Source organism: Pollachius pollachius (assembly GCF_949987615.1).
Source record: "Pollachius pollachius genome assembly, chromosome: 5".
In the NCBI taxonomy this organism is placed as follows: domain Eukaryota; kingdom Metazoa; phylum Chordata; class Actinopteri; order Gadiformes; family Gadidae; genus Pollachius; species Pollachius pollachius.
In genome coordinates, this window is record NC_136938.1 from 14,148,997 (window position 1) to 14,173,548 (window position 24,552).

A 24,552-nucleotide genomic window follows, 5' to 3' on the forward strand; every position below is an offset into this window, starting at 1 on the left:
TTTGATGGCAACTTTATTAAATTTCAATCAACTGGTATGTCCTGCGTAAAATGTACATGTATCTATCCCAAACTTTGCAACTATATAGAACGGCAGTTCACAAGATCCCCTCAGAACGTTATTAAACACTTCAAACATCATATATATGGAGGGTTTAGAATGATAACTGCAATGACCCTAAAAAGCAATCGATATATCGAATCAGTGATTGAACCTAAACTGCCCAACGGTTTGACACAAAGGCCTTCTATCTGTAATGAAATTATTTGACTATTGACCCTTCCTTCATGCTGTTGAAGTTCATTTTTGTATTTATTAAGTACTGGTTTGGGATTACCTGTTGGATGATGAGAACAGAACACAGCTAGCTATACTAAGCAGTGTGTATTGTTATGGTGTTGGCCTAGAGTCCTGTGACCTGCCTGTTTCACCATTATACCCCATGAGCAAAAAAAGACATTCATAGGTACATCTGGTCGTTTTCCTTTAAAGGGCCTGGATAATGATTACAGACTAATGTAACCATACATTATTTATTTTTTCTAATTTTTTTCATAATAATTCTGTGTGTACGACTCCCACCTTCCCAGAGGTTCCATAAACAGCCATCATCAATTCAAAGGAAACTACTTCAGACTTCTACTTCCTTACAGGCCACCTATTCTTTCATATAACTGTCACATAACCACAGCAAAAACAATACGTTACAAAATGAATACATTGTTATGCAACCCCATTGGACGGCTGAATAATCGAGTCAATAGTAAGCATCATGTATGTTATTTGAAAAACCTTGTGTTTAGATGTTAGAAAGAGCTGGCTCCGTTTGGATCCTTGTGTTCGACTTACTCACTATTTAGCCAAAATCCAGTGGCAGCAAATAGATTTCTGATACCAATAAATACCATCAAATGGCAACTAATTCCGGCAAATATAATGGCATCAATATAGAATTAATATATTGGCTTAGCTTATTGGGAACTTGAACCAGCATATACGATTTTTGTTAAAAAAAAAACTTAAGCAATGACCAGCATAAACATTTAAAAAATAATAACCTATTTAGGTTGATATTAAAAAAAAAGAAGACGCTTTTACAGCATTTGCTAAATACAAAGGCTGAATCATTTTGGTCATTGGCAGCTCCTTCTGATAGCGGCCTCCATGTTATTGGACAGCATGTGCTGCCACCATGACATTTCTCTATAGACAATGCTTTAAGGTTATTCCAATCCCTTCCCCAGTTTACTTTAATTTAAGAAAAAATAGGAAACATAATGATCTGCTATTTAATGCTGGTGTGTAAACACAAAAGGTAGTGATAAATCAACTTTCCTTTAACATTATCTAGCTAGGCTTTCCTTCTGTGTGTCCTTTTCCCTTTATTGTTCTGACAAACGAGATGCAGAGGTGTTGAGCCAGCATCACATGTCTGAATATTTATTTCCTAGGAGAGATCTGTTCCGTATGCAACACTCAGCTCTGGTTCATCTGGAGGTTATCATGGTGTAGTTTATCTTGCGCCTCGTAGAGCTTACGCAGTTTCTTTGCCTGTCCTTTACTGATTTCCTTTCCTTCCAGGTCATGAGTGGGAAATCCCTGGATAAAAGGAAATTGTTTAATTTCAGCCTCCATGACTCTGGGGGACTCTTAGAAGGACAAAAAATAATTAATAAAGAGACATCGTTTTTGGTATATGTCATAGAATTCAACAAACTCAATAGTCATTATGATTCAGTATGGTTTTGTAGTGTGTCAGAGAATCAGAATAAGACCAAATCGAGAGGATGAACTGACTAGTTAATGAACAGTGCTGTGATTCGTTCCAAAGCAAATTAGTAGCTAATATAGTTACCGTTTCATCAAACTTTGAGTATTTGTCAGCTTCTTTGAGAAACATCTCACACGCGGGAATCTTCATCTTTGCAAGTTTGGCCATCTAAAATTAACACAGTAATTAGTCAATTAATTCAGAAATTATGATAACAGATCACCAGAAAGTATTCTCTACGTCCCTAAAATTGTCATAATGAGCAGAGGAAGATGCTATTATGCCCGATAGCCAGGATGTATAAACTTGGTATAAGCTGGATATTTGCCTATTTTTTTGGGTTCCTCCAAACAACTGGATGTTTATTGGGGTAAAGAGAAAATATGGTGGACCAAACTAAGTTTTAGCCCCGTTTTAGCTCAAGTGTAGAACTAGCTTGGCTTAGTTAAGACGCTGGCCGGATGCAAGAAAAAGCAATGCTGCAACGGTTATTGATACCAAAGATTGCGTTGGTTGTCTTCCTCATCTGCTCCAATTCCTGTTTATGAGAAAGTTTTCAGTATTTATTAACTGACCTCCTGTTCTTGTTTCTTTCTAGTAGCCTCTTCCTTCTTCTTTCTCTTCTCCTCTTCCATCTGCGATAAAAAAAACCAAATATTAAATTAAAGACCTGCTATTAAATTGCCTGCATTAGTAAATAATTAGGAATTTGTCTTGAAACATATTTAAATGTTTTTGAATAGGTGATAGGTGTATTCATATCCTCAAAACATACAAGCTTGCAATAGGAAACCAACAAGCTGTGATCTTGTCTTGAGATATTGAGCATACTAAACATGCACTTTTATTTATGCATTTTCTTGTGCCAAACGTAAAGGCCTGGGCATTTTGACACAACAAAACGTGCATGTTGACATATTTGTTTCCAGACGCTCTAATTTTCAGGGCCGGGTTTCTCGATAACGTACACTCTTAGCGCGCTACAAAGACACCTACGTTAGACTTATCAAAGTTGTTTACCTCTATAGGCGTGGTTCCCGAACGGTCTCTTAGGAGTCTCCTTAGGAAACACTCCCTACCTCGTTGGTAAACGCTGTCCAGAAAGAACGTGCTGCAAGACAGCGTTCTATTGCAGTCTTTGCGAATTAAACATTGCTCGAAATTCTTCTAGTAGGCCTAAACATTTATTCAACCATGGGCGAACATAGCATAGCCTACACTGATTTAAAAAAAATTTAGAAACAGCGGAGGAGATTGAGGCAATCACATCCTTAATTACATCTGTCGCAACCGTTCAAACGAGGCTATTGATTTTCTGTTTACAAAAGGTGTCTGACTTGTTGATTATTTATGAAAATAGACATTTTGAAATGAAAGCTACATTTTTAATAGTTTATTTAGCTTATTATATAATACTGTTTATGCTGAGACTGCTTTGCTTTTTGCTACCTGTCTGTGTGCGGGCTTTGCGCACCGTCAAGGGAAAGAGACTGTGGTTGAAAAAAGTATTTTGACTGCTTATCAAGTCCACTCGTTGCTTATAATGGTTGTTTCCCAGTATAATCTCCTTAATTTAGAAGACAGTTTTGTTGTAAAATAAATACATTGGAAAATAAATACAATAATTTTTTCAATTTTGACATTATTGGAAGCGTGTCGAGCTGACATCGCCTGCTGTAACGTATATGTACTGTACTGTATATTGGTGAAACACAACACGGCCAATGTGGCAGTTCCATGCGCAAAGGGGATTTGTAAAGGTTACTGTACAGTGGCGGCGACTAGCATCATGAGCTGAAACATCACTACGGTAGAACTTAAGAAGGTTCTACGAGCGCTTCAGAACAACCTTACAAATGAACGACGAACAAAAGAGATTTGTAGCAAAGAACATTTCGGGAAACACATGAGATGTTAAGGTAGAACTTTAAGTAGCAGTTACGAATGACGTAGCGTTAAGAAGACTTTAAGAAGGTTTCGGGAAACCAGGCCCAGAAAGATGACCAAGCCAACACAACCACACTACAACTTTCACAAAACTCTCTGCCCATACCCTTTTCTTCTCTTCTCGTTCCTTCAGTAGGGTCTCCTTGTCCACAAGCTTCACCACTGTAGGGAGACCTGTACCAAACATTAATTGTTCAGTCAAAATTCATAAAGGGAAACATATGGATAACTGTCTCAAAGCAACATGCTCATGGCTCTCAATAAGTCGGGCAAAGAGGCCTTTGGGTTTTCTGCACCCTGTGTCTGCAGTAAGAGCTTCAGCTACAGGACCTAATCACTCTTTGTTCATTGAATTCCGTTTTGAAACAAAGGGAAGCACAGACTATTGAAAATTATAGATGTTTGAACTAATATCTACCATTCTTTTGCCATGTTGATATGTTAAGATTTATCTTTTTTCAAAGATCATGTTCTGCTGCCCTTGTAAGCCAGGTCTCTCTTGGAAAAGATATTTGTAATTTCAAGTGACTGGTAAAATTAAGGTTAAATAAAAAAGACGAATAATGTACTGTAATAGGCTCAATCGACAAGACACAAGTCTTGAACGGTTCAAGTTCGACTGTGATTTTATGATAAAATAGTATAATAATTCAGCATGGATGTCCAACATGAATAGGAAACCTTGAGCGCGGCCTGGGTATTTTTGTCCTCATGGCTGCAGCTCAAAGTCACAGTACTGTGCATCCACCCACTCCCCTCCACCGGTACCTTCGTGATCCTCTAGTCGAACGCCCAGCTCAGGCAAGGTGTCGTCCCGGACCACGTCACACAGCTGTAGCAGCTCCGTCACTGGAAATTACATGAAGGACTTGATTATCCTAGAAGTGTGACGACGGGCGAAGGGATGTACCTAAGCCTACCAGGCTAAGAAATTAACGCGTTCAGTTAAATGTTAGCTTAAGATTTCAGAAATGTATTATGTACATTTGAATACATACCCTTCTGCTCTCTTGCAATTCTCCGTACATCTTCTCTAAAGTCTGAAAGCACTTTCAGATATGGCATCAATGTGGTTTCCAGCTGAAAAATACAAAAAAGGTTTGACATAAATTATGAAGTCAGAAATATATACATGCATCTAAATATTGGAAATATTATGGAAACTAGAGTTTCCATAATACCAACCTCTAGTTGTCATTTAACCCATAGCAATATTGTGGAAACCCCAGTCGATAATGTAACAAATTTAAGAGCGCATAATATAATAACATTTTGCCTATAATGTTATAACGTATAACAATTTTGGTTCACCTATTAATATTCTACTTATAAGCCGTTTTCACACATTTTTGCCGCATTTGTATATCAGGAGATTCTACCCTGAGGGTGATTCACACTTGATGCTTTATATGCGGACATTGATTTCGTTTAGACATCCTTAGAATTAACAGGGGTTTTAGGGGGGTGGGCTTGCAATGTGCCGGATATGACGTAGGGTCTAAGTTGGCAAGAGGCGGGATAAGTGTGGCCGCTGTCACTGTAGTTTGTATTGATTTGACCATAGACAAAATGGAGCCAGGACTAATCGTGATCATCTTAAATGTTGCTAAAATGATGCATCATATATTCTGTTGCATCCACAAAATCCGAAGCATCGATCGATGAAAGATTAGAGAACGCGTTAGAGACAAATAGGAGAAACAACGAAGAAGAAAGGCGTCGTGAACGACTGCGTTACCGGAGAAAGAGAGCGTATTTTTTTGCTTCATTTCAAATATAACTAACACTTGGACAATTTTAGATGATTTCTGTATTTTACTGAGAAAACCGGGAGTAGAAGGATGGGACCCTATAATGTTCAGCTGACTGTTGTCAGTAATACTAATAAAAAAAAGCATTTTCTATACACATGCAGCAGTGAACTCATTAATTGTAAATTATTGTATGATGTGTACTTTTAGGGTTATGATAAGACATATCTTTTAGCATTCACCACAAATGACTTAAAAGCAGTGCAAACATTTAAGTATTTTTTAACCATTCAGCAAACAAAAGGCAACAGGCTGATTATCATTTAGGAAGCCACTCAATGACATGCAGAAGTGTCATCAACACGCCCAGTGAAGTGTTGGGAGAAATACAGACTTTCTACTCCTCATTCACATGTAAGTTAATTTACATCTCCTACGGAAAAAATACTAACTCAGGGGTAGTATTATTCAGGAGATTTTCAGGGTACAAAAGTCAGGATATGTTGTTCACACATACGGCCAATCAGGACAATAGCAGGACTTACACGTGTCTGAAAGCAGCTAGTGGGTGAGCATTTGATTATATTATAAATTGAGTACATTTATGGGTAACAGGGGTAATTTTTCAATGGAAAGTGTAGTATACTACGCATGCAAATCAATTATTCAATAGCTTAATAAAACAACTAAAACAGTCCACAGGGGAAAGGGGGATATCAATATCGCAAGAAATTTTGGGAGGCTCAAGGAGAAGAGTAATATAAAGTTTGAGCAACAAAGTGTAAAGACATTTTGGGAGGCTCAAGGAAGAGGGTAATATTACATTTGAGCAACAAAGTGTAGTCTTGTGCTGGACTCTATAGACATAATTCACCATACTGTGTTATTGATATGTTTTCGTTCTGTGTTATAGGGATGCTGTCTCTTTAAGATCAAGTTACTTGTGTGTTGATATGCCGGTCGGCGCGATGTTTGAATATAACGGTTTTCATATGACAAAAATAAGGACCTGCCGTTGCCTGTCGACGTGAGAAATCTTCACTTCTTTTATCGCAATATCTACATTCTATAGACAGAACGTTGTCAAAACAGACGGAAGGGGGGAGGGGGGCATGTCAATATCGCAAGACATTGCGGGATGCGGGATCGATCTTGGTGTGTGTGTGTATGCGGTGTCCTGCGCTGCCTTTGTTTTGAAATGTCTGCAACAGCGTGCGCGTGTGTGTTCGTAGGTGTTTGTGCGTGTGTGTATGCGGTGTTCTGTGCTGCCTTTGTCTTGATACGTCTGCGTTACCTCTCGCGTGTGTGTGTGTGTTTGTTTTCGTGCAAGTGTGTGTGTGTCTGTATGCGTGTGTATGTGTGTATGTGCTCTTGCGTGCTGTGTGTGTGTGTGAGCTGCAGGCTGCTTGGCACATGCACACTGACCAACTTGAGTAACTTGTGCGACAGGCCTGCTATTATATATAGTAGTAAGATATTGCATATTTAGTATGGATGCAATGATGAGCCGATATGATGAACAGAAAGACCAGCGATTTTGTAAACAGAACTAACTGTCAAGGATTCCGTTATACTTACATCTATGTCTTGGCCTATCCCCCCAACTGGGAAACCAATCGGCTCGGCTCCTTCAATGGCACCAAACGTCTAGGGCAGAGCAGAGATCTGATGAGTGCCTCATAGTGTAGAAATATGACCTGCACTTTGCAAGACGGACTTGAGCAGTGTGTGAGTCTACCATCAGTCCACCATTCAGCGGACATGAACAGCTTCCTCAACATAGGAGTTGTAACTGAGCAGTCTTCTTCGGCCTTTGTTGTAAATTACATTTAACTTTTACTTTGTATTTAAATGTGCTGTAGGTCAGTTTAAAGAGTTATTTAAAAAAACAACGGAAAAAGCAGGAGAGTAATATTTGGTAAATAAACAACCCCCCCTCCCCCGAAAACACCATCCCTCTTTTCTCCCTCACTCGCTGCGTTTCTGTCAAAAAAATAAAAAACACCTTGTGAGAGAATGTGATTGATGGATAGACCAAATCAGGGAAGAAACACTCTGATTGGTCAGAAACGTGCTAGAATTAGCTAGAAGCAGCCTGGAATATAAATCAGCTCAGAGGCACTAAGGCATTCCACTCTATCAGATATTCTCAAAGGGCATTGTTACTCAGCTGATGGATGGCTATTGTATTTCTAGCAGATTATTCTCAAAGTATAGCTCTTTAAAATGACCTACAGCACCTTCAAGACGTCCTCACCTTCAACATGGCTGTCAGGTAGGCAGCGATGCTGTCCAGCAGCATAAGGTTGGGCTGGAGCTTGGCACTCTTCCTGCCAGCGATGTAGGTGTTGCTCTGACTGACCAGGGCCCTCATCTCCTCCATGGCAGAGCGCGTGTCCACGTTATCACAGAGCGCCTCGTGAACGGCCGACTTCCTCTCATAGAAACTATGAAGCAACATATATAGATTGTCATACATGCAATACTGTTACTCCAAACACAACACAATACAATACAAATACAATACAAACTCCCTTTCTGAGCCAAATTCTTCATGTGAACTAGTGTTAAAGCATTTGTAGATCTTGTTGAGTTTTGGTCCAATATGTTCTGTAGCTGATCCGTTCTATAAAAAAGATATTTAAAATATAGATGCATTCATAGCATACACCTGTAGATGGCGAGATGCATATCAAAGAAGTGAGTTGTAACCCACAGAAAATTAAATAATAAAGTCCAATAAAAAGTTCCATATTCCTGGGATATCATATAAACGTTTTTCCTGGGCCGTCATATAAATGTTTGTCCTGGGCCATCAAATTGAACAATTATAAAAATATGTGAACAATTATAAAAATAAACAATTATTAAAATAAGTGAATAGCCCCTTCGACCTTCGGCCTCGGCGGCTATTCCCCACTATTCACGGAGCCTGAGGTGAATAATTGTTTTAGTATATACTACACGTGAACACTCCAAAAATAAACAAAAATAAACACTTTTTGGCGGGATTTTTATTTTTTTATTAGCGGTTTATTTATTTTTATTAGCGTGACGAGACGGCCGTCACGAGCGCAATACAATATCCCGAGTTTGAGATCTCAATCATGGGATATTGACCAATACCCCACGAGATAGCGAACCAATGTGTGTGTGTGTGTTTTGCTTTTTTAGACTCTGTGATTTCCAAAAAAATTGTTTTAGGCTGAGAGAGGCTGAGAGTTTTTTGGAAAGAGTGGGGCGTGTTATTCCCATGGTTACAACCCATGCCAACTTTTATACTTTTTTTGTACCGTCATTGTGTAACTGTTATGAATGTTATAGTAAGCGATGTTGCTTATGAAATCCTTCACACACCGTAGCATTATACTATACATGTCCGGGAAGCCTTACCCTCGGATGTGGATATTAAATACATTTCTGCTCAGACGGAGCTTTACCATCCACACACACCGTTGCGTTAGACAATAAGTGCCCGATAAGCCCAACTTTCTCGCAGACACAGAAGTCAACCGCTGCCCAGAGCTCCACACGTCCACACAAACCGAGGCGCCAGTGCCCCTTGGACGTGATGTCAGACTACCTCAGGAAAGGTAGTCTGACGTCACAAAAAGAACGCCACCTGCGTTCGCAGCAAAGTGGAACATTCATATCTTTGGGGAGAATTGAAAAAAACATAGGCTTTTACCCCTTTTTTCTGTAAATTGGCGACTTATTTAATTAACAGTAATAAATGGCAGATCACTAAAAAAAAAAAAAAAGAAAAATTGAGTTCACTTTCTCTTTAAACCAGAGACAGCACACAGACAGTGCAGCTCTACGTACCATTTGTTCAGGTCCATCTCGGCTGCCTCCCACTTCTCAAACTGACCGGTGATGTCAGTGGGACAGCGCAGAATGTCTTTCACGTTGAGGAAGAACTCCTATAGGGGGTCAGGGAAGCCAATTAGTGATCAGTTCACACATTGGATTCAAAGACTGGTTCAATAAAAAGGAAAAGGGCAAAACGTCAATCAGCAGTGGTTCACCGGCTGGGATCCACCTACATTCATGAACTTCTCGTACTGGACGGCAGACTCCATGGTGTTGGCTGAATAGTCCAGTGTGTCCTTCCAGGAGTGCATGAGGAACGCCAGGCGGAGTTGACGAGCTGCAGGGAGAGACCAAGACTGCAATTGTAATGTCATAAGACATCAAACCTCAAAATTGAATTAATACAAGTTTCCAGGGGTTCTCATCTCGGAATGCCTGGAACAGGGAGCTTCAAATGTCCGTTACTGGCAAGAAGGCGGGACTTCGGATGGAGCGATAGTACTTTCAGTTACATGGGATTAGAAGAGAGGCTTCTGATTGGGCAGTATCCGTTTACGTTTTAAGGATATTACTTTGTCATATACTGAACAAGGATACCTCCACAATACAGGACTTCACTCAGCCTAATTCATACGTATGCATACGAATGTTCTTAATTTCTACTTTAGATGGAAGCTGTGTTTGTCGAATGAGGGGATTTCAATGGAGGATTACAAACTGATCTTTCAATCTTAATTCGAGTCACCTGAATTATTTGCCAAGGCATCCTTTATTGTGATGAAATTCTTAAGAGACTTGGACATCTTGCAGCCTGCAATTGTCAGGTGGCCAGTATGCAGGAAGTAGCGGACCCAATTATCATTCTCAAAGAAAGCCTATGGGGGAACAATACATGTCAGTAAATATAACTTCATTTTCACTTGAACAACTGCATCCTTAGGCTAGTTTTACGGTATGCAAAAGAAAGAATTTCTCTACCTCAGACTGAGCCAGTTCGTTGTCATGATGGGGAAAGCGGAGATCAAAACCCCCTCCATGGATATCCATTGATTCTCCCAAGATGGAGCCCGCCATGGCAGAACATTCAATATGCCAACCAGGCCTCCCCTGTCAAGTAGAAAACACGAACAGTTAACATCTACAAATAAATTATTAAAACAAGCAGCTTTTAAGCACTTTCCTCTAGAAAGACAATTAGACGGTCTATTAGAATACTGTACAAAATATCTTTATATCTTGTACAATTTATTTTTAAATTAAGATAAAAAGTTCTGTAATTCCTGTTTGAGACCCACCTTCCCCCAGGGAGAGTCCCATGAAGGCTCCCCCGGCTTTGAGGCTTTCCACAGGGCAAAGTCATTCGGGGAGTGTTTCTCACTCAGCCTTTCAGCAGAGATGCTCAGGTCTCCTAACAGTCAGACACAGGGCATCGTTAGCGAACAACAGCAATGCATGGCAAGGTCTGTCAAAACATTCATCATCACATCATCATAAACATCATCATGGAGTGGTTGAGAGAGCGGTCCTCAAAGATCTTTAGTAAATCAATTTATAAATTAAACAGGGCAAACTTGGATGTAATGGCAGCTATGAATGGTTGAAATGTTTATTCTAATATGATTCTTGATATCCCAATACATCTGGTGTTTTCGAGATGCATCATATGTCCGCACAAGAGTTATAGAGTTCCCGTTTGTCTTTGTGGGCATCGCTGCCACACGAGTCAGTCATTGGCTAGTCATTGTTATTGTTAGCTGCATTAACCTCTTTAGCAAACCAGCTCGAAAACAAACAAAACTTTACATTGTATTGCATGCACAGCAAGACTGGTTACCGGATTAATTCAGCAATGTAATCAAGTGTGTAAGAGCCTTTTAAATGACATTAATATGACCAATGTAGTACAAATACAAAGAAAATACATGACTCTCAGAATCAAGAGGAATCCCGAGAGGAATTCTGAGACAGACCAAAAGGGGCGTGCCTCGCAGAAATATCGCAAGAAAGCAGCAAGATTTCCCACTTTGCAAATCATGCGGGTGGTGTACGATGCATCTTGAACACACCAATACATAGGGATAATAACAATGCAATTTTTACCTTCTCCTTCTTGCAATGCTTTCTGGTCACCAACTGCTTCAGGCACTAGTTTGCCATAGGAGTGTTGTTGACTGGAATCAAATTTGCTAGTGTGAAAGTAAACAGAACCGTTTGACTCATATCTGAGAAGAGAGAAAGGGGGGGTGGGTGTTATTAGAGAGAAGCAAATTCATTCCAAGATCTACATAGGCATCTTGATGTATGGTTACTCTCTTACCCATAGCCATTAGAAACAATTTTCTTAACAAAGTCCACAATCTCCGGCACATATTCACTGACCCTGGTAAGCACGTCAGGAGGAAGTACCTGATTATGACAAAACAAAATAATTTCAATCATCCAACTTAGTTGGTAATGACTAGATAAAGACTTGAATCTGTTTTTATACACATAATCAATCTGTTATATAATACATCCATACATGTATGTATTTTCATTGCTTTAACTTCACTCAAATAAGGTGCATGTATGATATAGCAGTACAAAACGTGTTTGACGTCCACCTACATTCAGTGCAGCCATGTCAGCGTGGTACTCCCCCTCCCAGTACTTGGGCAGAGTTGAGAAGATGGAGTTCTCTGTGACCTGGCTTCCAAACTGGTCATCCAGCCAGTCAGCCAGCAGGTCCTTAGCACTCTCCAGTAGCACCTTAGTTAAAAAAAATTATATATATATATATATATATATATATATATATATATATATATATATATATATATATATATATAAAAAAGTGACCAATTACAGTTATAATTACAAATAGAACAGCAAACAATATAAAAATGACAATTTAACACACACTCCCACACCTCGGCATGAATGGGCTGTTCCTTGCTGTCCACCGCGGCCTGTAGGGGGCCCAGGACAGCGGACACAGCAGCATCCAGCCGCTCAAGCATCTGCCTCTTGTCTGGGTCTGTTGTCTCCGCAAGCTTCTGTTGGAAAGGCTGTGATGAACACGAACACACACACACACACACACAAACACACTTTTTAGGATTTTAAAAATTAATTTTCAATTAATCTAATTAAGAAGATTTGCAATTTGCTTCTTATTCTACAATAAGTGATGTTTGACATCAATGGTATAGTAATTCAAATCAACAATTTCGGTCATGTTTACACAACATAACATATGCAGGCGTATTAATGGCACGTTTCCACCGACGGTTGCGGGTCGGTTCGGTATGCAAAGGTGCGGCACTGTTCACGTTTCCACCGCCAAAAGTGGGCGTGATCCGGACTGAGCCGTATTGAGCCGTACTCGTCTCGCAGTCCTCCTCCGTTGGGGTACTGAGACGTCTGAAAGGGTGCCAACAAGTTCGAGCTACACACACCGTCCGTTGATTGGTCAACAGAATCGTCACTTCCGTGCGACAGGGGGATAATAACAAACTAACCAAGTACCAGTGTGGTATTTCCAACGGCGAAAGCTTCGTTTATTGAAGAAAATGTTGCGCAAAAGTTTGCCATCCTTCTTGGATGACCTACATTGTTGATCTTTGTTCATTGTGTCGTGTTCTTCTTTTTCCTTGGATTTATTAGCTACACTGTGTGGGGCTGCTTTGAGGTCACGGTGCTTACGTAGCTGCCGCGGCTATCGCCATCCGGCTTAAACCCCAGCCTACCATAAGGGTACTGTCGGCGGTGGAAATGCGAGCCGTAACTGAGCTAGGCCAAACCGCACCTTCACTACTGGGCAAAGGCGTGCTGGGCCGAAGCGCACCTGCCGGTGGAACTCGCCATAAGTAAAGGGTGCATTGTTTGGTGACAGAACGATGAGTTGTGTTGGTCAGTCAAATTTGCAAGATAATATGTTTTCCGTTTAGTAGCTTGTCGTGTGTTAGGCCTCACCCCTCTAGCACTCAGAACATCCTGTATTATTTGAGATGCTTCAGGTTTCTTCTTCTTGTACTGCTCCAGAAGGTGGTTCTGTCTTGCCCTCTTGATTATCTGGAAGACAGAAGCACAAACATCCAACCTATATACACAAATCAAACTGCTTATGGGGATCCTTAATTATCTAACCACCTGAGCAACCGTCTTTCAATTTTGCCATGATAAAAACAGCATTAATGTGGTATTATATTCTCCACAGAGCTATACGAAACCTGTCAGTTAACTAGCACCATTTACCTTTTTTGTATATGTATTTACTGAGACAATGTGTAGGTGATTAACGACTAATACATAATTCAGGTCGAGGAGCACGTCATCTACCAAGAACATTTGAAAGTTGAACAAGTGACATATACCCACTTACTTTGTCATCTATGTCTGTGATATTCATGCAGTAGAGAACGTCATATTTGAAATAGTCTTTGAGTATCCTTCGCAGTATATCAAAAGATATGTACGATCTGCAGAATCAAGCACAGTAAAATTCTGCAATGTTGAAATACAGATGCATAAAGTAAGGCAAAATGACATTAAATATTAATTGCACAACCATCTAAGTTGTTCACATGATAACCCCTGCTCCTTTAGGTCCACAGCTGACTATTTACCTTGCATGTCCCATGTGAGATGCATCATACACGGTGGGTCCACAGCTGTACCACAGCACTCTGTTCCCATTCTGGGGAACAAACTTCTCCTACAACATGAAGCGATAACACATGGTTCGGTTGGCTGCTTTGGTTTGAATCCACAGATATGATCTTGGAATTATTCTGGGATTCTGTTTGATAAATGGTTTTACCTTTTTAAAAGCTAAAAGTGACAAAGAAAAAGTTGCTCAGCATAGTTCAAATGCATCATGGAGAGGGAGAGCCTGGCTACCTTGGTTCTTGTTAGACTGTTGTAGAGTCGCAGCTGGGCCACATCTGTTCCAGCGGGTGCTGCCCAGGGTGGCTGTGTTCGCTTCCCTTTCACTGAAATAACGTTTGGATAAAGATGTGTTTAAATTACTTTTCTAAACAATACAAGGAATTGAGACAGATGAGTATTACTTTTCTAAACGCAATGTCCGACGCTTTTCTGAGAAGATACAATAAACTATGGCATAGAATCTCTAACTAACACCCCTATACCGAACATCTTAACTATGCCGTCACCTATGAAAGTAGGGCCAGTGCCATGATCGGTTAACCATTCAAAAACTTTACAATTTTTAGCATAAAATGTTCATATAAAATAGCTTTTAATCAACAAAGGACTGAATTGATCACTCCAACCAAGCCTGTTCTGTGGTTAGTCATAGGGTTAAAATTCACCCCACTTTTATTCATTTGAGTTTAAGCTTCAATTAGAAACTTTTTTTTTTCTCCATTTGTTTCATAAAAATGTAATGAAGATGTACAACTCGACTAATAGCAATGAATCATCTTGAGCCTTAGATAACGGCGATTCACTTTAGTATTCAGTTTCTGCAGCTATGAAATTTGCGTCAAAAGCAGTTAAGTGTTTTACAATTCCAGGAAGTGAGCAGTAACCACTACATAGCACCGACTTTCATGGGCCATACCAAATCTCAACCCAACCCTCTAGTCTAGTGGCCTGGAAAATTTCAAAAGGTAAATTTTACTAAAGGAAATAAGGCGAATAATGTTTTTCTTTCTACCAAAACAATGACATACAAATGCACTTCAACGTTGTCCATCCATTTCCATGCAACTTATGCATTTTGGGGGTTAGGCTTTCTCTGATCTCCCACTAATAAAATAATTCATGCCCATGATACATATGTTGCCAAGGTTTCACAAAGTGTGCGCAGGCAAAAACATTGATCGTTTTAGAAATTAAAAGGCCTCTGGGATGGGGACCAATGCAGGTATTGTAAAGCAGTCAAGAACTGCTCCCACCATAAGTCTGAAAGGCTGGTTTCATGTACCCTGCCTGGGGACAGCTCAAATGAGCCTTCTACTACTCTTGGTAAGAGGCTTGTGCGATCTACTCACTGCTGCTGCTCTGAGGGCTGACATCCTGCTGCAGCGCAGCTATGTGTCTGTACCAGCGCAGAGCGTGGACATGTTGGGGTGCGGGGGGCCTGTTGAGAAGCTCAAAGGCCTCCTGGTCTGCCTGAGAGGGGCTGAACCCAGCCAGGTAGCTGCGTGAGGCCAGGTACTCATTCAAGGCACATGCCAACTCAGCCTCTTCATTTATTTGTACCAAGAAGCCATATTCAAAGGCTGCAGAAACAAGAGGGCACACGTCCGCAAGTAATTATCGAGAATACAGGCTACACTTTTCTGATCGACGTTTTAGTACTGGTATGGAACACACACAGAATGCAGGCCTCTCGGACATTGGTTTATAACTGACATTTACACGAGGACGCTTGCGGGTAAAAACGACAAAATATTTTATCGGAAGTGCCTTTCGTTTAGACAGTGACAGCGTTTTTGGGGCTTAAAAACGCAAAAAACTGAAACCACCCTCCAGATTGGAAAACTTGAATACGCCCCGCCGTAGCGTTTCCGTCTACACTGCCAAGACGCAAAACTCTGCTCAGATCTGCTCACGTCGCGTACGCGTTTACGTAAATTACATGTGCCAGTACAGGGAAATAAACAAACATGTTGGATTATTTCCATGCACCGCACCGTCAAGCTGCTCTGGCAGCTCTAATAAACTTACAAGAGTCTTTCCACGAAATGTACAGGTTATGTACAGATAGTATTACTGAGCAGAGAAGGATCTGTAATTATGTTTTGGTTTTCGCGGCGCAGATAAGAGAAGAAGGAAGATTCTACGCATGCGCTCAGACATGATGGTGTTGTGTGATGGTGAATCACAGCACCACCTAGGCGCCTGACATGCATACCCAATCGAAATCCACACACTTTTGCGCCACCGTATGCACGCAGATTTCCTCCCGTAAACGCTCGTCTAAACGCGGAATAAAAAGTGAAGACGCGACGCCACTTTTGCGTCTTCTGTTCAGAACGTCATCATGTAAACGTAGCCTTAATTTCCACCAGTTGCTGAAGAGAATAAAACCGCTGGGGGCAGGTATTTTCAAACCTTCACCTGACAGCCATTTAAACCATTTAAACATTAACATAGATATCACAACGGTACAAACTGATATGTTCTACGCTTCCCAAAATAAGGACTTTATGAAAATATCAGGTTCTTAGTGATAGCAAAAGCCTGTGTTTCATCGCTACAAATACAACAGCAATTGTGAGAGCAATGTAACCTTTTGCCCAGAACAGTCAATGCTGGCGTTATATTCTCATATGTGAAACTGAAACAACAGATTACTAGGCGTCTTCCGGGAAAGTTTCAGTAAAGCACAATCAGAATACATTTCTTAAATACTCCCTGAACAATTACAGCTAACGATTATGGCTTAGGATCTGTGTACCAGCAGCGAGACCTCTCGGTTGATGCATTTTTTTTCTCACTGGGATGTTGTTCTAATAAAACGGAATTTGAGTATCGATAAAATAACATAGTGGCTTTCACCGGTTAAGAGTAATGTTATGACCATCCGTTAAACATAGTCAAATAGCATTTTGTCGCTACAACCGATTGAACGCTCGGAGGTTTCTGCAGGCGTTTTGGCTTATCTAGCTGCAATAGATCATTGCAGCTAAAACATAGATATATTCTCAACAAAACCCAAAAGTATATATGCGTGTAAATGTGTCAGCCATGGAAAAATGAAATACCTTGATCTCCCGAGCTCGACATTTTCAGTGTGTTTGGATGATGCAACAACAACGTGTCCGGAAGAGGAGCCGTATGCAAGTAGGAACCTTTCGGTTTCAAAACATCAATGGGACATATTTGGCCTGCGCACCATTGACCATTGGAAATTGAGTACCTGCCCACAGCTCTTAGCATCTATGGCGTCTTGTGCTTACAACACTGCCTAATTTCGAAAACTTTTACCAAGTCCTTAGTTATTTTTTTACGTTAAACGAAAATGTCTCAAGCTTACATCGACAAACTGACACGCATTTATGAACGTTATACTGAATACGTAACAAAAAACCCTGCAGCTACTGCCCAACTGGAGAGCACGGTCCGGACACTCTCTTACCTTATTGCAGGTCAGTTTAGAAGCAAGTTTACCCATAAGTTTGCCCTTTCGCAGTTCTTGAAGGAGTAAACATTACTTAATCATTTAATAAGAACAATTTCTATACATGCTCTTAATATGTATATTTTTAATTATAAATTATTTATATATTACAGGGCGATTTGCAGATTCCCACGAACTATCTGAGCTAGGTAAGTAGTACTACCTAACACATCCTCAGTTGAATATCAGACCATTTATCCTATATTCATTTATTTGCTGTTGTCTTCTAGTTAGGTCTTGAAAGATTAGACACAGCCTATAAGCAGCGTCTGTCTGTTGACGAACACAACGGCAAACAACAAAAACCTGTTTCGTGCGTTAGTTCTACAAACTTAATTCCAAAAAGTTGGGACAGCGTGTCAAATGTAAATAAATGCAAAATGGAAGTCATACAATTCAGAAGTACTGTAGTCTTATTTGTACAAGAGTCAACTTTTGAAATTAAGTAATTGTTATTTTATGATTTCAATTAAATCATCTGCAAATGTCTTCTTTCTGTTTTTATTGGCATTTTACATATGGTCCCAACTTTTTGGGGAATGAGGTTTGAAAATGGTCCTATAGTTTGCAAATGTTTATTGCATTGCTTGTTTCAATATCACCATTTCAGTGTATTCAGCCTCCAACCTTCTAGTCTTGTTTAATGACGGCATACTGCGCAAGGGGTTAAGATGCACTCTCCCTGTGGTAAGTGTGAAAGGGATTCCACATTTAAAAACCATATTTATATTGAAACTAAATTAATGCTAAAATTCTGTAATTATTTTTATATAGCAGTTCTGGAAACATATTGGACTAAGGCTGAGTGTGTAAACATTTGGTTATACCATTTCATTACCCAAACAAAAAAGTTTGAGCTTCATTTCCCATGAGGACTTCACTGATATGACTCATTAACACTGTATTTACAGATACTTACCCTGGCAGTTGTGTTTGTGCGTCTCAGTCCCTCTCCCAACAGAGACTGCTCACGTGGCTGTCAGTCCTAGAGTATGTGGAGGTTTTCCTGGAGATGGGAGCTGCAAAGTTATGGGGAGAAGCAGGCCGCTGGTTTGTGATCGGTGTCATTCAGATTGCAAAGTACTTACTCTTTCTTTTATTTATAAACTTACTTAAAGAAATATGTGTGGAGGAGAACAGTGCTTTTGATAGGGGCACATAGTATATTTTGCAAATGGCCAAACCCAGCATGTTAGTCCAGGATTGTCCTGAGACCAGTTGATGGCAAACCAGCCATTTATCTCTAGCCCTACACCCTCCTCCCGAACACAAATAAGAATTGGAATTGCAATGTTCTTACATTATAGTAGCTATGCGGCCATTAGTAAAATGGTTAAATAAAACCATCCTGAGATCATGGATTGGTATTAAATAAGAAAGGAATACATTTACATTTAGGGCATTTAGCAGACGCTTTTATCCAAAGCGAATTACAATAAGTGCATTTGTTACAAGAAGTACATTTGTCATAAGAAGTGAAACAATATATCGCTGTCGGTACAGTAAAGATGTTCATAGAACCAAGTGCAAGTATTACAATCGCTAGGCTAACCCATTCCCCGTGTAAAGCAATGATAGCAGCTACTGTAGATGCTACACAATTAAGTACCTTGAATAAGTGCAATGTACAAGTGCCAGGACGTACAACATTCAATGGTGGCTGTGCATTGGTTTCTATGCAGAGTCGAGGTGAACTCTGAACAGGTGAGTTTTGAGTCTTTTGCGGAAGCTGGTGAGCGACTCTGCGATCCTGACATCGGTAGGGAGCTCGTTCCACCACTGAGGTCCCAAAACAGAAAAGTTGTGACTTCGCTGATCGACCTTTGCTTGCTCTTAGCGATGGTGGTACCAGACGTCCAGCTGAGGTAGTTGAGCGGAGGGATCGAGCTGGGGTGTGAATAGACTGCATGGCCTATATTGATTGAAGTGGGACAACACAGTGATATTTGATAAGGGAGGAATATACTCGATGGCCTATGTTGAAGTGGGACTATACAATGATATTTAATCAGGAAGAAAAATATGCCTGTGATTTCTTTGCCAAAGAGCAGGAGCAGTCAAAACCACAGGGAATTTTCATGAAAAGATGGATTTCAATGAGAAAGTTTTCATTTCGTCATATCGAATTGTTGTAGGTCAATTAATGCGTGACAGTTGGCCTGTGGTTGTTGTAAGACCACCCTACTATTTTGGTTGTGCCCAAAGATCTGAGATATTGGATTCACACCTCTCAGAATTGGTCTGTTCATTAACACATGTTCCAGGTTGATTGTAGGTCTTAATGAACTTAATGTTATGGTATAATTATTCTCATTATATAGAGTTAGGCTTAGGCGTCATATATATTTTTCTTTTCAGGACAATATTCCGTATCCTGCTTCTTCTGTGGTACAAGTCTGGCATTCAGACCTCCCCTCCCATCATCCCACTGGACAGAGATGCAGAGTTTGGCGAAGCAGGTGAGTAAACCTCAGTCATGGTTAGGCATTGTTTGTTACGGCTAAAGAAATAAGAAAAAACATAGTTTAGCAATTTGTTCAGCTACATACTCTGTATACAACACACATTTATTTGCTAATGATGAAGGTGCTGTGGGTAAGATTCAGGAGTTTCAAAAAGAGCGACGAAGAAAATTAACTATGAGCGGCCTTTAACTCACTAATATCTGATGTATTGGTGTATTTTCTGTGGTATTTCTAACAAATTACACTCAATTTATAGCTGTTGAATCTTACCTACAGCACCTTTAATTGAACATAACTTGTGTGTCCGTTTTGATGATTGTGGATAACCGTTTCCTAGACGAGCAGCCGGAGGAGCAGCAGGACACAGGCTGCTTCGTAGGTCAGCGATCAGGAAGGGTTGTACGGCCACTAGGGGGCGGTAAGAGAACCTTCTATAACTCAACCCTAACTCCATTTGATTAGCATCAGATGACTCTCTCTCTAGGTTAAGATATGCTATTGCATGCATGACTTCTTCATGGCTGAGATGGTTACTTGCTAATTAAGCATTGATGCAACACACCGGGTCTCTGTTGATTTAAATAAAGGAGCTTTTAAAAATATTGGCTCAACTGGTAATGCATGCCATGGTGCCATGGTGACAACATGGGGCCCCCTTGAATGGGGTTTCCAACCTGTTGTCGTTGAGATTGTCGGTAACCTTTGGTTACCAGCAAAGGCTCACTGTCTTCCTCCTAACAGAAGAAGAGTACTGTAGTAGCTTTTGACAAAAGATTTGGGACTGATGTACAATTGCTTCATTTTATTTTAAATATCTACAATATTATTATAATTTAATATGCATTTTTAATTCACTGGGTTCAATATACAGGGTTGCTACATCATGTGTTCCTGAACAATGCGAGCTGAATACATTTTGTTGGATATGGCTCCTTTTGATATTTTTATGGGACTAATACACAACGGTATCTGATGTGTTTGTCTCTGCATTGGCCAGGCCCATCTCTACAGACTAGGCTGTGGGGTGCGCCCTCTCAGGACAAGAGGAAGAATCTCAGGGAGGAGCTCAACAGCAGGCCAACCGACCTGGGCCTCCAGGAGACCATCGCTGAGTCCATGTACATCAGCCGGCCTCTCATACACTGTATCCTTCTCCGTGACTGCAAAGTATACTTGGTAGCACAATAATGTTATATCATTGTTATAAGATTATCTCCTTCCAAGGATAATCAACGATTAATTCTGGAAGCCACTGTAGCATTGTTTTTTTTGTCCAGTTATGTATCTAGTGCTTTGTGTCCTCAATGTGTGCCTACTATATTTTCTTTTGTCCTTAAAGCTTTACTGCAGTACTCTGTCTTGGACTGTGTGGTAAATGGTCCTGGAAGCCCTGGCTCATTTCTGGACTCCTAGAAGTTTCAAGGTATGGAATAAATGTTTTGACCAATGAATGCACTTTGTGTGTGGTCTAACATTAATTGTATATATTTTTTTACAATTAATGTTTGAATAAATATTATATAATCATTTTTATTGAATTGGCCAATAAGATATCCCTTATCTGTGTTTTATTTCCTTTAGCTTTAGTTTACTCAGTGAAACCAAGTTTCAGAATCGATGGGAAAGGGCCGAGACGAGGAAGAGAACGTTCCTGTTGCTGTACTACCTTCTTCGCTCACCCTTCTATGATAGATACTCTGAGTAAGAACGTCTGCCTGCTTTAAAACATGATAATCTGAATGCATTTGAATGTGTATGGTGGCTAGCTTTTGTGAAATATGTCTTAATTAGACCGACTTCTGGTTTAGAATGGAGAGAGAGTAGACGTGAGGAAACGTGGCCCCCAAACTTTCAAACCTTTTTGCACACTTTGCTGAGCAAAAAGGGATCAAAAAAAGAAACATTTGCAAGATCTCATCAACTATACTCTCGAGCTGGATACACAAACCTTTCACCAGAGCTGTATAGAAAAAGGATTAGACCTCCAATCAGAATTTAACATATGATCCACCAAAACCGCAGAGCACTTGCTTATGCATTCTCGTGGTCTATAATACGAGTATGGAGACAAAAATAGTTGATTCCAGCACACCAGCTCAAGCGCCAAGCAGCTTCTTGCTTGATACTTGAGATAAGGGATGTGTCAAACAACCCTGTTTCAGACCCCAATATCTAAACAGGGTTTTTAAGACTGATAACAAGTAAATGGTTAATGGACTGCATTTATATAGCGCTTTTCTAACCAGTCAGTGCTTTACAATATTGACTTACATTCAACCATTTATGCACACATTCACACACCAACGGCGGTGTCAACCATGCAAGGCGACAGCCAGCTTGTCGTGAGCAATTAGAATTAGGTGTCTTGCTCAGAGACACCTCGACACTCGGAGGAGTCCGGGGATCGAACTAGCAACCTTCCGGTTACCAGCCAACCCGCTCTACCTTCTGGGCCACATGCCGCCCGATTACACATCCATATTTGAACCTCCGTCTGATAGAAGCATTATGGAAAACTTTCCTAATTGCTTAGAGTGTTGACTCGCGTATGGCCAGTGAACTCGAGAGGCCTTCGCAAACAGATGAGGTCATAGAGGCTTTTAAATCTATGCAGAGTGGCAAGGTGCCAGGTCCTGGATGGCTATGGCACAGAGTTTTACAAGAAGTTGTGTGGTAAACGTGCATCAATGCTACTAGATATGTTTAACAAGTCATTGGAGAATGGATCTCTGCCCATACACTCACCCAGGGAGCCATTACACTCTTACTTAAAAAGGACAAAAACCCATATTGTGGGTCGCATCGGCCCATCTCTTTCCTAAACACCAAAAGTAAGGTTGTTGCTAAGATGATGGCCAGACGCCTTGCAGTCATTCTTCCTCACATTATCTCTGAAAAACAGACTGGGTTTGTCAACGGTCTGCATTCATTTTCCAATATCCGAAGACTCTTAGATATAATTCACACTTCTGGCTCCTCTATTCCTCCCAACCCTCAACTTGTAGAGTGGGAGTACTTATTAAGTTTCACAGAACTTTGGAATGAGTGACTCATTTATCGCATGGATGTGCCTGATATACTCTCCCCCCTGGCCTGTGTCAACACAAACTCTATACAGCGCCACAAGGTGGTCCTGTCTCCGCTGCTCTTCGCTGTAGCGCTTGAGCCACTATCCATACTAGCGCTCAAGTCCTCAACCTATTTTCAAGGTATCACATGCTACGGTGTCGAGCATAGGGTCTCTCTTTTTGCAGATGATCTCTTACTTCATATTATTAATCCAGTGTTCTCTATTCCCCCAATTGAATGTATCCTGAGGGACTTTGGATAATATTCAGGTTCAAAACAAAATGTTCATAAAAGTTTCTCAGGGGACCCTGCCCATGGTGCAATGTGTTAAGATGAACATTCTGCCGAAGTTTCTGTATGTTTTTTAATGCCTCACGTTATCTCTGCCTACGTCTTATTTCCGCGCAGTGGAGCAAGCAATCACTACATTTATTTAGGTGGGTAAGGTTCCTTGAATCAGTAAAGCTGCTCTACAAAGACGGAGAAACTTTGGTGGTTTCGCACTCCCTCATTAATCCCTCACTAATTGGTGTAGCCTCGAAGCACAATCATGACACTCATCCTCCCTGCCTGCCCTGGTATATTCATCTCTCTCTCTGTCTCTGGGGCCTGTCTTGGGGCTATTACATTTAGGGCATTTAGCAGACGCTTTTATCCAAAGTGACTTGTCACAAGAAAGAGAAACAATATATCGCTGTTAGCAATAATCACCTATTTACTTCCTCCATTTTGGATTCAAAATTTACCCTCTGGGGCAGATTGGGTATCAACTCTTTCAGACCTATATTATGGTGATATTTTTCTAGCTTTGATTCGTTCGTCTTTTGCCGTGCTCCCATTTGTTCTGTTATTTTCCAGTCTGAAACTTTGTCTGTGCAAAGTTTGATCCCTTTACTAGGCCCTCAGGAATCTTTATCGGGAGAACCTTTTTGAGATATCCCCTACCCAGAGACAGTTCATAGCCGGTATTTATCAAAACACCATGTCTTTGAACTCTGACCGTCTTCAAATCAAAGTCCAATTGGGAGGAGGAACTGGGTGTGGCGCTGACAGGGGACAGGTGGGAAGTGGCAGTGCACAGGGTGAACTCTTCATCACCCTGTGCTCGACTCAGTCTGATTCGGCTGATTCGGTGCTCAGAGCACATTACAGTGAAGCTAGATTACAACCGTGACTCCCATTTGCAATCGTTGCTTCCTGCTCAAAGCTTTGGATATATTGGTCTTTGATCTTGGATGTATTTACAACATTGCTAGGGGTGGGCGGGGAAACCTGGAATTGGCCATTGTTTGAATGTACTAAAAAACATGTTAAAAATATATGTCTAAAATATACATTTCATTTTATCTTCAGGTAACTAGTGTTATTTTACACTAAATGTAATGTTTATTTCCTAGGGCCAAGATCATTTTCCTGCTACGATTTTTAGCTGATCATGTGCCCGGCGTAGGACTTGTAGCACGTAAGTATATGCACATTTTAAAACCTTGTTAATCCCAAGTCCCATTAATGCTAGACCAACATTGGAACACTGTTATTGTGTTTCATGGGTACAAGGGAACCCAATGATGTTTCAACTGGTGACATAATCTCATACCTTTG

General features: G+C 40.5%; 2 protein-coding genes across 3 annotated transcripts in view; one reads left to right on the forward strand and one right to left on the reverse strand.

The window, feature by feature from the left end:
* On the reverse strand, positions 1-17,192 carry cars1 (cysteinyl-tRNA synthetase 1). 2 transcript variants are annotated; one of them, XM_079736939.1, is made up of 23 exons: positions 17,001-17,192; positions 15,282-15,512; positions 14,164-14,255; positions 13,890-13,978; positions 13,646-13,742; positions 13,237-13,335; positions 12,192-12,329; positions 11,890-12,030; positions 11,600-11,688; positions 11,383-11,504; positions 10,578-10,690; positions 10,261-10,389; positions 10,028-10,157; positions 9,516-9,619; positions 9,295-9,392; positions 7,727-7,916; positions 7,048-7,116; positions 4,717-4,798; positions 4,487-4,567; positions 3,825-3,892; positions 2,347-2,406; positions 1,856-1,939; positions 1-1,599 (listed from the first exon to the last, which is right to left on the reverse strand). In XM_079736939.1, exons 1-23 carry the CDS (start codon positions 17,173-17,175, stop codon positions 1,477-1,479), a joined length of 2,604 nt encoding a protein of 867 aa, XP_079593065.1. In that variant the 5' UTR covers positions 17,176-17,192; the 3' UTR covers positions 1-1,476. The 2 variants fall into 2 exon arrangements, with proteins under 2 accessions (XP_079593065.1, XP_079593066.1); XM_079736940.1 differs by lacking the exon at positions 15,282-15,512.
* The window catches only part of pex16 (peroxisomal biogenesis factor 16), a 9,043-nt gene continuing 1,604 nt past the window's right edge, over positions 17,114-24,552 (forward strand). Inside the window, exons 1-10 of the mRNA XM_079736942.1 lie at positions 17,114-17,384; positions 17,530-17,565; positions 18,027-18,103; positions 18,363-18,496; positions 19,775-19,875; positions 20,219-20,299; positions 20,879-21,025; positions 21,232-21,304; positions 21,463-21,582; positions 24,348-24,412. Coding sequence (XP_079593068.1) covers positions 17,258-17,384; positions 17,530-17,565; positions 18,027-18,103; positions 18,363-18,496; positions 19,775-19,875; positions 20,219-20,299; positions 20,879-21,025; positions 21,232-21,304; positions 21,463-21,582; positions 24,348-24,412 — 961 coding nt within the window. The 5' untranslated portion in view covers positions 17,114-17,257. The remainder of the gene's footprint in view (positions 17,385-17,529; positions 17,566-18,026; positions 18,104-18,362; positions 18,497-19,774; positions 19,876-20,218; positions 20,300-20,878; positions 21,026-21,231; positions 21,305-21,462; positions 21,583-24,347; positions 24,413-24,552) is intronic.

Bases quoted from the DNA above. Each gene is read 5' to 3' on its own strand.
- cars1 (XM_079736939.1), bottom strand. From the start codon at position 17,175: ATGCTAAGAGCTGTGGGCAGGTACTCAATTTCCAATGGTCAATGGTGC. The intron at 13,743-13,889 runs GTAAATAGTCAG...TTGATTCTGCAG, and splicing joins TCTCACATGGGACATGCAAG to ATCGTACATATCTTTTGATA. The intron at 9,393-9,515 runs GTAGGTGGATCC...GACCCCCTATAG, and splicing joins AGTACGAGAAGTTCATGAAT to GAGTTCTTCCTCAACGTGAA.